This window comes from Drosophila arizonae, chromosome 5 (assembly GCF_054131065.1).
Source record: "Drosophila arizonae isolate 15081-1271.41 chromosome 5, UAZ_ARI_1.0, whole genome shotgun sequence".
NCBI classification, from domain to species: domain Eukaryota; kingdom Metazoa; phylum Arthropoda; class Insecta; order Diptera; family Drosophilidae; genus Drosophila; species Drosophila arizonae.
The window spans coordinates 5,141,271-5,158,966 of NC_142925.1; the positions used below are offsets into that span (position 1 = coordinate 5,141,271).

The following is a 17,696-nucleotide window of genomic DNA, read 5'->3' on the forward strand; positions in this document are numbered from 1 at the left end:
TGTTCTCAAATTTGAGGTCACCAAACAACAAGCAGAGTATTTCTTAAATCGTACACTTAAGTCAAATTTAAGCACAATTTAAGAATATTTATATAAAACGTTGAAACACACAAAAATATTTATAAATTAAAAACACAATAACGTATATTTAAATAGTTCAAATACAATTTGAAGTGCATGAGAAAATAAATGAGAGAAAACCAAAGAATAACTCCAATAACTAAATAATTTAAAAACGAAAAATCAAGCTTGCGCGAAAGAAAAACGGACCAATAATCTTTTTTAAATAGAGGTAAAGAGGTACCTCTTGAATTTCATGAGGATTTTCAGTGGCGTAAAAATGGTAATATTCCCTTGTTTACCGTCCCATTCAATAAGACCTTAGACTCATCGGAGATGATAATTTTTTTATCCAACATTTATGGTAAAAATCAGCTTGAACTGAAGTTTCGAAGGCGGTATGCTAATAAGCGATCTGGCATCTCGCCCAAAAAATATAAGGCTGCCAGATGGATCAGTCAAATATAGTACCGTCAGCTCCAAATTTGAATTAGTTCCTGATTTGCTTCGATTCCTTAACTATCGAGCAAAAACGTAAGCGTCATTGCCTCCCCTGTTTAACGTCAACTTCTCTAATATTTGTTTTGTTATTTTTGCGCTTGTATCAAACGGTCACACTGATCTTTAATAAAAGTCAGACGCTAACGCTACGGAAACTTTTTGTCATTTGTTTTATTTTAACATGTTGAGAAAGTGTTTCTATTCAAGTGTATTGCGAACTCCAGTCGAACGCCAGTAAAATCACATATTTTGTGCTGAATATACAATAACGTTAGCAAACAATTGTGATGCGAAAGACCCGCTCGCAAACTCAGGCGGAAAATGCCGCTTCTACTACATCGCAGCAATCAACGCCAACTGCAGTAAACACATTTGATGCGGCTAAATTCAAGGTAATTTTGTCATATCGTGTTTCATTTAGTGAAGCTAATAATAAATAAAAACAATGCATTTTCGTAAGAAAAAAAAAACAATTGATAAGTAAAAACAATGTGACCGCAGGGCAAGCCTCATTTTCAGCGCCCCCTAGTGCAACATACGCAAACGCTTGCTGCTAGACAAAAAACGAATGCTTTACAACACTGTCATCCGCCATATTTCCTCCGACAAAACAAATTTGTGCGATTAAAAAGATAAATGCGGGGGAATTAAAAATAACAAATGTGTTGAATATCAGTATATGTTTACATTAGTTACTAAGCAATAAACTAGTAATATAAAATCGGTAATTGTGTTTGACTGAAGGATGGCTAAGCCCACGAACGTTATATTTGCCCGTGTCGTTCAAGGTAATGTACAATTTGTGACATGCGATTTTTTTGTGTCCACTGTGCGGTCGGTGTATCTCTTTTTTTTTGCAAACGCTTAATCATTAATCTACCGGTGTTTAGTTGTGATTGAAACATTGTTTGTGATTGACAAAAGCATATATTTTTAACGGCTATAAAGAAATCCGCATGGGATATGTGTTTTATGTACATTTTAGTAAAGGCACATACACACGGATAACACATACACTTTTGCTATGGCTGGCTGTGTGTATTTGTGTCTGTGGCGCTGTATTCGGCGTCGTCGTGCCTTTTCGACTGTTACTGTTATTTTAATCAGCGTTTTTCTACTCTGCGTTTTTTTATTTAGGAATGTGAGCAAATGGTGCAGATGCTACGCGTTGTAGAGCTGCAAAAGATTTTATCGTTTCTAAACATTTCCTTCGCTGGACGAAAAACCGATCTGCAAGGTCGCATCCTATCGTTCCTGCGCACTAACTTGGAGCTGCTCGCACCCAAGGTACAAGAAGTCTACGCTCAATCCGTGCAAGAACAAACACCCACGCTGCAGTACATAGATCCAACTAGAATGTACTCGCACATGCAGCTGCCGGCTGTGCAGCCAAATAATGCGAGTCTCGTTGGTGGTGCACCGACACAGGTGCCGCAGGTGGGCACCGGTAATCCCGCCCAGATGCCAGTCGGCGCTGGCGGTGCACCCGCCAATATGCTACCCTTCCTTCACACGCACGGTATGAACAGCCAGATGCCCATACACCCAGATGTGCGTCTGAAAAAGCTGGCATTCTATGATGTCCTCGGCACACTAATCAAGCCATCAACCCTGGTGCCGCGCAATACACAGCGTGTGCAAGAGGTGCCTTTCTATTTCACACTGACGCCCCAGCAGGCCACAGAGATAGCCACAAATCGAGATGTCCGCAATAGTTCAAAAGTGGAGCACGCCATACAGGTGCAGCTGCGCTTCTGTCTCGTGGAGACCTCTTGCGACCAGGAGGATTGTTTTCCACCAAACGTCAATGTCAAAGTGAACAACAAATTATGTCAGCTGCCTGTAAGTTCTCATGTGTTTATTATTTTATGTATATCATGGACATAGCTAGACGGACTTATCAAATAAGATGACATACTACACTTGTATAAATGACAAATAGTTTTTCACTTATCCGATGAGCTTTCAGAACATTGGCGTTATCTGGAATCGAAAAACTTTCACTTCTTAAGTATTAATTGCTTCAATGCTTCTTATAACTATAGAATGTCATTCCTACAAACCGCCCAAACGTGGAACCAAAACGTCCACCACGGCCAGTGAATGTGACCTCAAATGTAAAATTGTCGCCGACAGTAACAAATACAATTATGGTACAGTGGTGCCCAGACTACACGCGTAGCTACTGTTTGGCTGTCTATTTGGTAAAGAAGCTGACATCCGCACAGCTCTTACATCGTATGAAGACAAAGGGCGTCAAGCCTGCAGATTACACGCGTGCTCTGAGTAAGCTACAAATATATTGACTTTGCCAATACATTTATTAATTATGATTTTGTACAGTTAAGGAGAAGCTTACAGAGGATGCGGACTGCGAGATAGCCACAACTATGCTGAAGGTGTCGCTTAATTGCCCGCTGGGTAAAATGAAAATGTCGCTGCCGTGTCGCGCATCAACCTGTTCGCACTTGCAGTGCTTTGACGCCAGCCTCTACCTGCAAATGAACGAAAGAAAGCCCACCTGGAATTGTCCTGTGTGCGATAGACCAGCCATCTATGATAATTTAGTAATTGATGGGTACGATCATGTCATTCCCCAAAAATACTGGTAATACTAATACTAAATCAATTTTCTATTCAAATAGCTATTTCCAAGAGGTATTAGGATCCTCGTTGCTAAAGAGCGATGATACCGAGATTCAGTTGCATCAGGATGGCTCGTGGAGTACACCAGGCTTACGTAGCGAGACTCAAATACTAGATACGCCATCAAAGCCAGTTTCTAAAGTGGAGGTCATATCGGATGATGTTGGTTAGTAGACTACATGCATTCTTAGCTATTAGATATCTATTTAGATAAAAACCTAAATAATTAAATATTTAGATGTAGAAAAAATTAAATTTAATGTTGTATAACATTGTTTTTTGCATAGAACTGATTGACGACACCAAGCCGATGAAGTCTGATTTGTCTCCAATGCCCGAGGAGCAGCCCACGTCCACGTCAAATAGTGAAACCGTAAGTTTGTTTAACCAACAACCAAGTGCTTAGCACTAATGTCATATTCTGCAGGTGGATCTAACCTTAAGTGATTCGGATGATGATATGCCGCTGGCCAAGCGGCGACCCCCAGCTAAACAAGCGATTGCCACGTCCACATCGAACGGAACGGGTGCAGTTCAACGTGCCTACGCCTCGTCGCAGCAGCCACAAAAAACTGGTACGTTGGATCCATTTTTGTAATTAGAAGCAAAGCAACAGGCAGCTATCCATTTGTTGACCAACTATATGTGTAGCTAAAAAAAAAATTAACAGATTTAGTTAAATATTATTATTTATAAAAGGCTAGGGTAATATCTATACATAAGGCAATATTCATTTACATACAAACACACAGACACGCACACACACTCACTCCTTTCCAGCCCCGGCTTTTTAACTCAAACTCTGCCCCATTGCTTTTTCACCTGCTTTCGAGTTACGTTTACGCACATTCCGTTAAAAAAAGAAAAAGAATAACTTGACATTTTGTGTGGCTGTTAGCTCGATTTACAGTTGGGTTTAATCACGAGATAAATAGTTTATTGTGTTGAGTATGAAAGCTATTGATCTTATTTCTGTTGGGTTCAAAATCTATCAGGAGCATCCTCCTCTCATAGGATTCAGCACCTCTATTCCCATTGATCTTTTGTGTAATAGGAATTCAATAATTTTTTTTTACGGCGTTTTTATAAATATATATATGATTTTCTTATAGATATTTTTAATAGAAAGGCAAATCGTGCGCCAATTTATGTGCGTGTTAATCTACTCTTAGGTCGTAAAATGCGGTATGTTCTGTTAGCCCAACATAGAATTTCAATTGATCTATGTGCATATATATTACTTGCAGCAAAGGTGTTAACAAATGAAGGCCGTGCGGTCCTTTCAAGGATGCACAACAGCTACACTACATAAAGTCTAGAGTTTGCACTCTATTTACTCAAAAAATGCAATATTTTAAATTTATTTATTTAAAAACTTTTCTATTGTAAACTGTACAAGAATTTTCTTCGTGTTATTTTGTTATTTTCAAAATTGTTTCAATTTATTTTGAAGTTGTATTTATTTATTTATTGTCAGCAATACACAATGTACTCCCTTTTGAAAATATAATTAAATGAGTTTTGTTTTAGCTAATTCTCGATCGCTTTGAATGAAATGTGTTTTAGTTTCCGCCCCAAATCCATAAATATATATATATATAGCTACGTACATATATTTACATACATATATAGTTTTTATAGTGCAATTCTCTCACTATCTCTGTCTCCGCTCCTCTTTTCTCTTACACACTTACCTTCTTTATATATATATGCTTATATATATGTATGTTCTATTCTCTCTTTCTTCTTTCTATTCTCTGCATTATAATTCGACCATCGACTCCACGAAAGATTCCCCCGAGCAGCAAGCAATGCCATCGCCTGAAACGCTACAGCAACAACAACAACAGCAACTGCTAGTTGGGGACCAACCGGCAGCTGCAATGCATGCGAGTCTATTGGAGTCTCTCGCCGCAGCAGTTGCGGATCAAAAGCATTTTCAACTCTTGGATCTGGCTGCAGTGGCAGCCGCTGCTGCTGCCACAGCGTCTGCCTCAGCGCAGAATCCAAACGGAGCTCCATAGACACCCACAATAATACATAGACAGGCACACAGACACACACACTCACAAGAATTGTAAACAATTTTATACACACACATGCCAACACAAATTTTATGGTTTTGGTTTTGTTTTGTTTTCGTTGGGTTTGCTTTTAATTTGTTTCCCTCTTTCTCTTTATTTGCTCGCATTTAATCATAAGCAGACACACACCCACACATAATCAGTTATATATATATATAAATATATACATATCTCACTATTCAGAGGCTATTTACTAAACATTTTCATGGCTCTTCATGTACATTTTCATGACATCAATTAAAAACCAAGTAATATTCTATTTAATGAATTTCCTAGCTCGACGAGTTCAATTTTCGAGTATTTCGAAATTTAATTAGACGCCAAATTAGTTGTGAAATTTACAATAAAATTATTCTAATTGTATCTATCTTTTAATTTCTCGCTTATGTAAACAGGCTCAGAGTGTTTCCCTGTTTGTTCTTTAGCGTTTGTTTTATCATAATTTAATCTTATAGGCTGTTTCAAATAAATAATTGCAACCGAAAACTTTTTGTGTGTTGCAGGGCGCAGTTAGACGTAGCTATTGCTGTTGCAGTTGGTCTGTTGTTTGCCACACCCTCCCTCCCCAACACCTTACCCCTTTTCACACATGCTGCTGATGCTACACAGTTGTTGCTCTTCGTTCCTACTTCATTCTTAAACTTCATTTTATTCTATCTGTAATTCTGTTATTTAAATATTGAACTACGCTCCTTCGTATTCAATTTGAATCAGGCCTCTACACTTAATATAAATTTAGTTAATTCTTTTAGTTTATTTTTATTTGTCATTTAATTTATCTTGTGTGTGCTTGCCTCGATTATTACACACGCCCAAACACACAGACACATACAACAAATAATTAATTATATAATTTATTGGGTTGTTCGTAATATATATATTATTTAAACACACACACACACGGAACTTATATACAAAAAATCGAAACAAATAGACCTATGCATTAAACAATAGCGTAATACTAAACATAAATCAAATGTTAATATTTAAGTCTTTTTACACAATAATTCCTAATTCATATATAGATATATAATGCAAAATAAATTGGCAACAGAATCGCATCGATTTTAAGTTATATTTCGTTCATCTTTGAAACTAAGTAAGTTATGTTTATTTTGAGTTTGTTTTTTTTTTAATTCACATTCGTTTATCTTTAAAATTACGTATTTGTATGTATTTATATGTCATCTTTTTTATTTTTGCAAATGATTCAAGAAAAAGAAGTAATTCAATCAACAACTGGCAAAAGAAGAATATTAATTCCACTCAATAATAAATAAAGCTAAATCTATCGAAGAATTAAATCGCTTCATCTTTGTAATTATTTATCTAGGCCCACTGGATTACTATTTCAAGCCCATTGAAAGGTGATAAATAGGACCATAGATACCTAAATTTATATGTTATATATATATAGATTATATGTATATATACATATAAATATATATATAGCCATTCCGAACTGCACAGACCCACACACACACACACACACACACATGTAAAAATTGATATATACATATACATATATCTCAGTGAATGACCAAATTAAAGTTGATCGAAATTTCAAACATTTTTATAACCAAAACAAACCAATTAAATTAAATAAAAAGAAAGACATACTAAAGATTTTTGTTTAAAACAATGAAAAACATCTTCGAATTGCATGTGGGGGAATATAAGTACATAATGTATAAGCCAATATAATCAGCAAATTAAAGCAAAATAATATTTTCAAACAATCAATGTGTTTTATTTACTTCTAGTCCTGATAATTTTAATTATTTAATGTTATCACGTTTGATTATCCTTTAAATATTAGTTTTCAACTTTCACAATTTGAGTGTTTTCTTGTTTTACACATTTTTAATTGCTTTATATACGAAAACTGTTTTCTATTTTGCAGATGAGGATGAAACCAATCTGGAAAAGAAAGAAACTTCGGTTATTGAACTTTTAGACTCGCCCTGAGATCGTATTAGAAAAAAAAATAGAGGCGATAAAGCTCCAAAGAATTTTACACAATCAATCAACTTCAATGATACACCCACAGACACATTCATAAATATTTTTGGTCCCGAAAACTTGACTTTCGCTAAGTAATTTAGTATTTGAAAAATAAAACCAATAAAGTTAGATGCATATTCGCATGTATTGCAATTCTGAAGTTCAAATGAACCAACCGTTTTTCCGTTAAAAGAAGAGTCGGCTAACAGCTGATCTGCAAGCGCTGCCACTCATTGGAATTTCAATGTGCAACCAGTTGGCAGCGCGACAGCGTAATCTTGTCCTTTGCAGCACTGCTTAAAACATATGTTATTTTGTGTATCTGTTTACCTGGTGCATCATTTGCTCGCATTATTCAACTAATTTGTGTGTTTTCATTTAAATATGTCCACAAAGCCTGTTCTATATTACGCACTCTTCAGTCCTCCAGCTAGGGCCTGCATTCTGACTGCTAAACTAATTGGTTTAGATGTTGAACTTAAGTGAGTGCGATATAAGCCATATGTCCTTTACCTTCCATTTGACATCTCTATTGTCCACAGAGCCGTTGATTTTTCAAAGAAGGAACATTTAAGCGATGAGTTTCTAAAAGTACGTATTCAATATGTTGTATATGCTAGTATATGAGCTCTCGCAAAATGGACTTTGTTTTCCTCTCGTACCCAACCTTGCATTGAATCCCGCTTAAAAATTACTAGCCGAAATGTTTATTAAATTCAAAAGGCTTCACCACATACAGGGTATTTTATTAAATGATATTGTTTCCGCAAGCTTAAAATGTCGTAGTAAAGGCTACCTATATACATCTTTCTAGTTACTATATAATTGTGAAATAGAAAGACCGTACTACTTTTTATATATTCGAAATTCAGAACTCAGATAATTTGTATAATAATTATCCACTGTTACAACCGAAATTTAAAAGCTTGGAGCATACCTAAGGGCATTATTATTTAATTTACCGAAGTTGTCAGTGAAAAAATGATAAGAAAATAAGAGTAATAAAATATGATTTGTCTATTGTCCATTCCGCTCAGTTCAGGTTTTGTTTTGACCAAACAAACGGTTTTGTAATGTAATATTAACATTTAAATTTTATTTCTGTTTTTGTTCTATAAATAACTATAATACATTTTTTACAGCTCAATCCACAACATCAGATACCTGTTTTCGTGGACACAGATGGCGAAGTGTATGTGGACAGGTATGTATACATATATACCTATTTCAAAACTGTATATTATGTATTATTTGTAGCCACGCGATCATCTGCTTTATGGTTTCCAAATATGGCAAGACCGATCAGCTCTATGCCAAGGATCTTAAGCGTCGCGCGCACATAGATCATCGTTTGCACTACGAAAACGGCGTACTCTTCCAGGTGATCAAGGATATTGTGGCGCGCAACATTTATGGCGGTGAGGCGGAGTACAATAAGCGCAGTCTGGAGCTTTGCCAAAATGCGTATGATACATTGGAGCACTTCCTGAAACAGGGCAGCTTCGTAGTGGGCAACGAATTAAGCGTGGCAGATATATCAATACACACCACGTTGATTACACTGGATCTGCTGCTGCCTGTGGATCGTCAGCGTTACCCTAAAATTGGTGACTGGCTTCAACGCATGCAACAGCTGCTGCCCGACTACGAGGAAGTGAATATGAAGGGAGCCAAGGCGCTGCAGCAACGCATCGAAGGCTGCATGGCCGAGCACAAATCCAAGTCTTAATTGCAATACAATTGACAATACAGTTGATTAAATTTTGTTTAAATATGTATATACATGTATATTTTAAATAGAATATTTAACCGATTTTTAAAGCTAATTGGATTAAATTCTCACTATGCTAATGCTTTGTGTGTCTTTTTGATTTGGAAGTCAAATATATTTGTAATTTGTTTTTATCTCTTTTGAAACAGTTGCTCATAAATTTGTTTTGGTTTTCTAATAAGCCGCTATAGGTAAATATTTTGTTGTTCTCATTCTACGTGTCTAGCATAATATTATTTAAGGTTTCTTTTGTCTGGTATATCATATATCGCCTAGGCCTAGCTATGTATATGTATATATTTATAATACAATACGAATCATAATCCTAATCACACTTATTTTGGTATCTTTTCCAGTTAACGTCGCCTTCACTCTAATCAAAGGTCGTCCAGTTGTTCATGCCCTTGCCAGCGCCAGCGCCTACACCTGCTGTTAAAGCTGATTTGGTATTGGCACCTGCAGCAGTTGTTGTTTCAGTTGTATTTAAAGAAAACTGATCCAATCCGTATTTGCGCAACAGCTCGAAATCATCATCCGGCGGCTTGGCAGTATTGTTGCCGCTGCGTTGAATCTGTGCTGGAAGTGGGTTCACCACTCGGTTCGTAACAGCCGCAACTGTGGCCATGTGTTTGGGCGCAAAATAGGGATATAATGGATTATTAACGCTATTGCCGCCCACGACATTGTTGAGTACGCTGCTGTTGACACCCGCGGGCAAGGTGCTGGACTTGGACTTGTGGTTGCTGCCAAAAGTCTTGCCCAGCGGCGGCAACGGGCGCGCATTCTGATTCAGCGGATCGAAATCCTCTAGATCGAAGCTAGTGTTGTTGCTATCGTCCAGCGATATCAGATCATTCATGCTATCCTGGGGGTGTGGTTGAGCGTTGTTGCTGCTGTTACTGCTGCGGGGTGACTGTGAGGGCGAGGAACACAATGTTTATGGATATAGATTAGTTAGGATAAACTTCTAAAAGCGGGCCAAGCTACGTGGATTAGTCTACTACAATGCAAGCAGATTAGTCGCAAAGCTAGGGAAGGGCCTGTCCATTATCTTGGACTTGGTTAAGAAAGTTTGGGGTCAGCTGGATGTGTTAGTATGAGATGTGAGGGGGGTGTAATACCACAACCAGGACGTTTCTTAGCTTTAAGTATACGCGCAGCTGTGTGTTGTACCTCTCTCTTGGAACGCGGTGTTGGTATGGGCGCTGAATCAGAACTCTGGGGCGATGATACATTTAGCTGCGAAAATCGTGAAGCAGCCGTCACAAAGGAGGCGCAGGAAGAACTAGACGATGCCGAAGCTGACGAGGTGTTCGAGCTGCGCACCGAATTATTTTGCTCATCCTGCCAGCAATTGCGCTCCAGACGATTGATGCCAGCGCTAACAGCAGCCGCTGTGGCTGCCACCACAGCATGGGCACTGCATTGACGTCGCGGTGGTATAGGCGGCGACTGCACATCTGGTGGATTATCGAAGCTCGAGTCTGTGCTGGCCAGCGCACGTGCTTTAGTGGGCGTTGAAGTGTGCCGAGGAGGCTTCAAGTTGCTGATTGGATATGGGTTGCTGATGCTGCTCTTGCTCTTGCTGTTGCTGTTGCTTCCATTGCTGATGCTCGAATTCGCCGCATATGGATGATTGTAGTAGGAGGCAGGCTGTGATGCTGGCAGCGCTGGTGGCGGTGGGCGTGCCGGCGGGGCACCATTACGTAAACGCGTGCTGTGTTGTTGCTCAGCGTTGGGCTTTAGCTGCGTGTCGAAGTTGGCGTTTGGCGTTTTGCGATGGCATTGCAAGTTTGTGAAGTATTGGTGTTTGGTGCAAGTTTCAAGATGAGGCAGACAGGCGATAATAAACAGACAGACAGACGAGACGAGACAACACAAGACAACACATCACAACACAACAAACACATGAAAAAGGCAATGAAAAGAATGAACATAAATAACTTATTGGTGAGATAACAGCAACTTCAACGAGAATAATGAGAGATAGAACAATAAAGCGTTAAGCGACACATCGACGCTATAGCAGCTGCAGCCGTCTCTCGTATTCACGCACTAGACTACTTACGCTTCGGTCAACGGCGGGCGTTTTGAACAGCGGATGATTCTGCAGCTCCTGCGACAGATTCATCTCTGATGAACAGATCGAGCTTGCCGAGCTAACAGCAGGAGACGCACCAATAAGATGATCAAAATGAGCATTATTCGGCGCACCCAGCGCATGACCATTCGCAGGAATATGACTGCTCGAACTGGACATAGCCAGCGGCACAGGAGCGCGTCGCTGCTGCTGTGGTAACTGCAGCATTGGCTGCTGCTGCTGCTCGCGAGCTGCACTGCCATTCAAATTTATCTCACGCTCTAGGCGTTTGCTGCACACTGGCGAACTTGGCGCCGAATGATGCGTGACTTTGCGTCCGTAACTACTTAGGCTATTGACACTTCCGTCCGGACGATCCGAGTGCTGAGGGGAGCTTAGACCGAAATGGAATTGATGATTAGGATTATGATTGTGGCCGCTGCCGTTATCACGCCACTTCTTGTATGCGGTCTTAACACCACGCGAGCTCTCCTTCACCTTGAAGTAAAGAGAGTTTTATTAACATAAAACTTCTGCTGCTTCTGAAGCCTACGCATGATTTTAATAAAGCTACCACTCACCGATTTAACAGCAGACTTAACAGCTGGATTAGTCTGCAAAAGTGATTCGCATTTGGTGATATTACAGAATTGATTTAGATATACATATATATGAGTATATAGAGGATCAATCAAACCCCGGAACGAGCATTAAGCACAGAAGCACAAACGTGAGTTCCAAGCCGCATATATGAAAGACAACGCACAAATATTAAATGACGCATATATAAAAGTATTTGTATATAATATATATATATGTATGTATATGAATAGCAATATAAATTACAATCTAACTACTATTAAATACTAATTGTTAAGATGGCAATGATGATAAAAGGTCGAGTTTAATGCAATGAGGCTTGAAAAAATGTTATTTTTACTAATTTCATGATTTCAATTTATGGTTAAACGAAGATATTTAATTCTTTTTTTTTAAGGTTAGTAAAGTGTGCATATAGCTTTTGGCTTTTGATAGTTTTGTTGGGAATAGGTGCGTACCCAATGATATACGTAAATATATTGACTCGTTATAATGGCAAAGCTTTCAAATAGAGCGGTCTTTTATACTAAAAATATATTTGCTTTATACATAAATATCTAGATTACTGTTGATAACAGTTATTGCAGCCGCAAAGCAACTTAACATATTTTCTTCTGTTAAGCAGTTTTAAAATTATGGTGCACTGCTGCAGACATTTAAAATGTATTATCTCTGTTAAGCCGCTCTTGCTTTTGAAGAAAATTTAACAAATATATAAATATCAAAAGTTTATGAAAACAAATACAAATGTTACAAAAACTTGTTACACAATAAAAAAGTATTTTAGTTTTGCCAAAAAAAAAAAACAAGGATTAAGTGCAATTGTTGGTTAAAAGAGAAATAGAGATAGGGAGGATAGTAAATCAATAGAACTAACATTTGCTTGGTTTTTGTGGAAAAGGTGTTTTGTCTGTGTTTTTTATATATTTTTTTATTGTGTTTGTGGAAATTCTATTCGTATTTTGGTGGTGGGCGGTGGCAACCAGTCTAAAATTTGCTCTTGGTAAAGACTCGCGAAACACTGCGCTTTCCCAAATAATACTGTGAAATAAATTAAATTAATTAAAATAATATTGTTGAGCAGAATATACGAACAAAAATTGAAAAACAAAAAAATAATCTTAAAAATTATGGAACAACATTTAGAGCGGGAAATTGTAGCGGGACAGCGCAGAGGGCTCAATCCATGTATTATGCTTTCCAAACCAAAACATTATAAATAAATAAATACTTTAAAAACAATAGGACCCAGGAATGTCGCACAACTAAGTGTAGGAAATGGTTGGATGTGTAAATCGTATTGCACTATGATGAGTAGGGGTTAAGGCAACTGAGCTAACAGCCATGGAGCTAGGGTTAGCACAAGGAGGTTGCGTGTCTTCCGCGAAGCTTACCTTGTCCTTGACATGCTTTAGAAAGACATAATTGCGACCGCGTTTCTTCATCTTTTCAGCATATCGAACTGTTTCCCGTTCGAATTCATCGGAAAAACCCAAGCCGCTATTTAGCATTTTGAGTCGATCATCAATGAACTGGGCAAAGATTTGCAGCTCCATCATTTTGGTGAGAAACGGACGCAGGTGGGCGGGTCGAGATTCAATGAACTTTTCGCGATTGAACGTTTTACAGGTGTCGTGAAATTCAACAGCATCCCGATAACCGCCAATCAGCTGTACCAAAGCGCCGAGAAAGATTTTGGAAACACGATCCCCGATATGGTCCTGAGTATGGCTTAAATATTTCTTAAGCTGCGACACTATCTCTGCAGGCAGTGCACGGACATCATCAAAAGGACTCTCCAACAGATTCGTATCACAGTTTAAAATCACAACTTCTCCGAGCTCATCGGCAGAAACCTGAAGTAGAGCAAGTGATTATTATACGCAAGAAATAATACATTTTTCTTATCAGTTACAGTTTCGAGTACTGGCTTTGGCACACCAATTAAATATGGCATAGGTGCACCCAAGTAATCCTTAAACTCCCAGGGCAACACAGGTATGAATATATGCTGCCAGACCATGGGATAGAGGAATGCATTGGCCGCCTGTATGCACGAGGATAGCCTATCCAAATGACTCGATGTGAATATAATGCGACGCTCCGCGAGCATAGCAGCAAACACACTTATCATCTCCTTAGGATCCACAAAGTTGTAATAGAGATTTAGATTGTGCTACACAAGATGGAGTAAATTACTTTCACATATTTTGTAAATGAATATTAATTGATGCTTACATTTTCTGGTATGCTGGGCAGTTGAAATGGCAAAGGCCGCTCAAATGTAAAATGCTGTGGAAGAAATACATATATGTATGAAGTAGAACTTTTTATATTAATATTACAAATATGTTCAGTTTCAGATACTCACGCTTTGCCCGCTGTTATAGAACACCGTTAGATTTCCACCCGCATCTGGAACGCCTCTGTTGTATGCCTCCGATAGGAAGGTTCGAAACTCATTTAGATCGGTGCGTTTTAGATCCGCTAACACAGTTAATAGCTTTAGGAAGGGATCATGCCAGGGCAGATAGGTGATGAGCACCATCGCTGTTTCCGTTTTCGGATCGTGTCGACAAAACCCAAAACGCCATTTCGAATCGGCGGTGGTATGCACAAAAGAATAGGACTGTACAGAGCCCCTATATAAATGTGAAATAATCATGATTAGAAATTTAAAATAGATAGTGAGCTGGATGTGTATATACATGGAATAGTTACATATATAAAAAGAATTTTAATGAGCAAATAATTAAGCCCATATGCAAATACAGTTATAGGCACATCTCCGTCGATCACTCTGTTTTCTTCAAACATTCATACTTATTTTCTACATTATAAGATTTGGCCGTGGCTTGTATACGTTACATATAACATGCTTATTATGGCATATCCGTTCGGCTATGCCATCAACCCAAGTGACCTTGACAGCAACGAGCAACAGTAGTCGTCGTTTCTCAAGAAACGCTTCATCGCACTTATACATATGTATGTACATACATATGTACACTAGCAGTGGAGTTTTCGAATGACTAATGCCTGGCTGGATCGTGTCTGCGAGCACTTCTTATTTAGCGTTGCCTCTTAACCCAAATTATAAGCATAACAGCTATTTAAAAGGCGCAAAAAAAAAAACATTAAACATTTAATATGCATTAGAATCGTGCCTTTAACATCTTTGTAAATATTTAGAATTAATATAGGATTGTGTTAAGTGGCGTTTCCTTTTGTTGCTCTTTGCCTTTGCCTTTGTCTCATTGTGTGACATTTTGTGTGCATTGACGATTATGAACTTGCAACACATACATACATAAAATAAATATAAGTACATATATATGTGTGTAAATGTATGTGAGTAAAAGCACGACAACAGTTATTCGCAGTAAGCTCCGCTTTCAATGCGACGCAGCTTGGCCTCCAGTATTTTTCTTTTCAGCTTTTTCGCATTTCACAGGCGAATTCGTGCTGTTGGTTTTTATTGTAGGCGTTGGATTACGTGAAGTCGTTAGATGCGAGCATTATTTAATAAAATATGCTAAACAGGCGCAAGCGACAAAATCGCAACAGCAAAAATGACAACGAAGCTAGCATCTATCTCGCTTCCACTCAAGCTGTACATGTCGGTGCATTGACTTTGGCGATAACTGTTAATTACAATAATGATAGTCAGCCGAAGAGAGACAGAGAGAGTGACCCGGAGAGAAAACGAAACTTAATGAATTAAGAGACTGCTGGAGGCTGTATTTGCTGTTATTGTTGGCTTAATATATGTATGTACGTGCCCTAACTGTGTTTAGCGTATGCACATACATATGGATGTGCCGTTTTTCTGTTTGTTTTCATTTTGTTTTTTGTTTTTTTTGTTTTTTTTTTTTTTGTGGAGATCTTTGCTTTGTGCTAATGTTTATAATTATTATTAATTTTACTTTAAAGCCATTTCAGCAAACAAAAATTCATTAGTCTAGCATTTGGTGCGCTTTCTCAAATTGTATCATTGTTGTTTATCAGTGTGTATATATTACCGTGCGATAATAATAGTAAGCAGAAGGCTGGGCGAACAGTAAAGACAACTTGTTGCCCATTCTTAAGACAGCTGCAAATATAAAACCAGAAATGTTTTCAGCGTGACTAATAAAAAGACAATTGACGCATACCCATACACATATCTGTATATACAATATAGCTGATATAGTGAGGAAATACTTGCTATAAAAACAACAAGCGTAATGTGCGAAAATGAACTACGTTCAACGTCATCCGAATGAAATAATTCACCAATACGCTATACAAACTGGCGCGCATATGTAAGTAAACAAACCAACAGAAAAACTATACAACAGGTTATACAATTCATGGACAAACTTGAAGTGGACGCTGCCGCTGCCGCTGCTGCTGATGTTGCTGTAGTGACTCATCCAGCAAGCCAGTGCAGCCGACATCACTTTTTTATGGTCAAATTGGGGTTTTTATGGTTCGATTTCAGTAAGATTTTGGCTAGCGGAAGATCTGCTAGCAATTCATTTATCTAATCGCTCCCTTCCTATATGGATATGTCTAAGTATATATGATTAGCCTATATTCGAAATTGATCAAAACTATTGAATGACTGCGAAACTCATTCATCTAATACAACTTAATCTGCTTTTAATGAAACATTCTTATATAAAAATAATCGCATTGACTTCCTCTACGCCAAAAGTAGCTCTACAAAAAGCGAGCTGTCTGTGACCATTCACCCAATCAGACAGCAAATATCAAACAGAACACCAACGGTCATTGTTATATTTGTTATTGTTGTGGTCTTGTCTAATATGACTAATGCAAGCTCAGTTGAAACATGCATGCGTAATAATGTATTATCAATTTTCAGTAACACACGCACCTTATGAGATCGCAGGGAAACGCAAACGATGGGATGCCGTTAAGCACCTCCTTATCGCGAAAGCCCTCTGGGAAGCTTTCAATAATGACACCAGCTGGCGTTGCGGCTGCTCCTCCACCTCCACGATTAACACTGCCACGATCGATGCCGCGTGTGGGCTTTACTTCGCACCAAAACTCAAAGAGTTTCTTTACGTCGCTTCTGCCAAATTGACAATAATTATTTTGTATATATCAATAATAGTATATAAGATGATGAACAAATTTCACTGAGGTGGCGGCGCTCAGTGGTCATCCAAGCGTTACGCCCACTGCACATTTTATTTTTTCCAGATGTAAGTCTCTGAGAGCGACACACAATACTTACTTAATACGTGAACCCATCTGAAGATTTTCTTAATTTTGCTGCTTCTAACACATATTTTATACAATTTAATCTATGGATATTTGTTGTGATCCGTTGTGGCTTTTTGTATATATTAAGTTTTTATTTGATTCGTTGTGTCAACAGCAGCACAGCCCGCATAAATGTTCACAGTCGGCTGCTCACTGTGACTTTTCCCTTCTCTTCTTTCTCTTTTGCTTTGTCGAATTACGGATTGGTTTCGCGACGTCATTGAATCATATCATTCATTATTTTTCACCGACTATTGCGTTTGCGATTTTTCCAATTCTTTAAAAAGCACCGCTCATTTGATTCAGGGCGTTTGATTTTCCTCAATATTTATTGATAAATTTGGCACACTTATTCTCATGCGAAATAGTTGAAACAAAAACACTTTTAAAGACAAAAACACCAACAAAAAATTAACACATCGACGCAGATACATCCAACTCCGACAGCAGTTGCACTTGTACTCGATGCCCATATTTCATACTCGATACCCGTTTAGTCAGCTGCAGACTTCAGTGTTTTTATTCTTGGTATTTTTTACCGATACCGATTCACATTTCATTACAACTTTAAGGTTTGACAGTATATTTTAATCGTTAAAAGCAACGAAAATAATCCGATAATAGCTAAAGTTTGTTTTTCTTATCGGCGCGTATTTTATAATATCTATAATAA

At 38.1% G+C, this 17,696-nt stretch overlaps 3 protein-coding genes across 14 annotated transcripts; 2 read left to right on the forward strand and 1 right to left on the reverse strand.

The window, feature by feature from the left end:
• The first annotated feature begins 644 nt into the window (after positions 1-644).
• Positions 645-7,462, forward strand: Su(var)2-10 (E3 SUMO-protein ligase Su(var)2-10). 10 transcript variants are annotated; one of them, XR_016270575.1, is made up of 9 exons: positions 645-953; positions 1,699-2,403; positions 2,607-2,847; positions 2,905-3,139; positions 3,207-3,373; positions 3,495-3,580; positions 3,635-3,782; positions 6,317-6,390; positions 6,507-6,595. XR_016270575.1 is itself a non-coding variant. In XM_018009800.2 (9 exons), exons 1-9 carry the CDS (start codon positions 849-851, stop codon positions 4,471-4,473), a joined length of 1,779 nt encoding a protein of 592 aa, XP_017865289.1. In that variant the 5' UTR covers positions 645-848; the 3' UTR covers positions 4,474-4,741. The 10 variants fall into 10 exon arrangements, 9 of the variants coding, with proteins under 9 accessions (XP_017865289.1, XP_017865291.1, XP_089327765.1 ...); XM_018009800.2 differs by lacking the exons at positions 6,317-6,390; positions 6,507-6,595 and adding exons at positions 4,320-4,392; positions 4,455-4,741; XM_018009802.2 differs by lacking the exons at positions 6,317-6,390; positions 6,507-6,595 and adding an exon at positions 7,195-7,462.
• Positions 7,463-7,535: 73 nt separating this feature from the next.
• On the forward strand, positions 7,536-9,146 carry GstE13 (Glutathione S transferase E13). The gene is made up of 4 exons (XM_018009841.2): positions 7,536-7,777; positions 7,838-7,886; positions 8,438-8,499; positions 8,553-9,146. The coding sequence occupies exons 1-4, from the start codon at positions 7,680-7,682 to the stop codon at positions 9,022-9,024; spliced, it is 681 nt and encodes a 226-aa protein (XP_017865330.1). The 5' UTR covers positions 7,536-7,679; the 3' UTR covers positions 9,025-9,146.
• LOC108615356 (DENN domain-containing protein 1A) lies at positions 9,057-17,506 on the reverse strand. 3 transcript variants are annotated; one of them, XM_018009790.2, is made up of 10 exons: positions 16,995-17,505; positions 16,629-16,829; positions 14,118-14,388; positions 13,985-14,038; positions 13,662-13,922; positions 13,141-13,602; positions 11,728-11,760; positions 11,135-11,644; positions 10,240-10,812; positions 9,057-9,979 (listed from the first exon to the last, which is right to left on the reverse strand). In XM_018009790.2, the coding sequence occupies exons 1-10, from the start codon at positions 17,009-17,011 to the stop codon at positions 9,440-9,442; spliced, it is 2,922 nt and encodes a 973-aa protein (XP_017865279.1). In that variant the 5' UTR covers positions 17,012-17,505; the 3' UTR covers positions 9,057-9,439. The 3 variants fall into 3 exon arrangements, with proteins under 3 accessions (XP_017865279.1, XP_017865280.1, XP_017865281.1); XM_018009791.2 differs by lacking the exon at positions 11,728-11,760 and having other exon boundaries at positions 16,995-17,506; XM_018009792.2 differs by lacking the exon at positions 10,240-10,812 and having other exon boundaries at positions 16,995-17,503.
• Between the last annotated feature and the right edge of the window lie 190 nt (positions 17,507-17,696).

Coding starts and splice junctions, on each gene's coding strand:
- GstE13 (XM_018009841.2), top strand. CDS start 7,680: ATGTCCACAAAGCCTGTTCTATATTACGCACTCTTCAGTCCTCCAGCT. Junction 7,778..7,837: donor GGTTTAGATGTTGAACTTAA/GTGAGTGCGATA, acceptor TATTGTCCACAG/AGCCGTTGATTTTTCAAAGA. Junction 8,500..8,552: donor GGCGAAGTGTATGTGGACAG/GTATGTATACAT, acceptor TATTATTTGTAG/CCACGCGATCATCTGCTTTA.
- LOC108615356 (XM_018009790.2), bottom strand. Junction 14,389..16,628: donor TTTCCCTGCGATCTCATAAG/GTGCGTGTGTTA, acceptor ACATTTATATAG/GGGCTCTGTACAGTCCTATT. Junction 14,039..14,117: donor TCTATAACAGCGGGCAAAGC/GTGAGTATCTGA, acceptor TTTCTTCCACAG/CATTTTACATTTGAGCGGCC.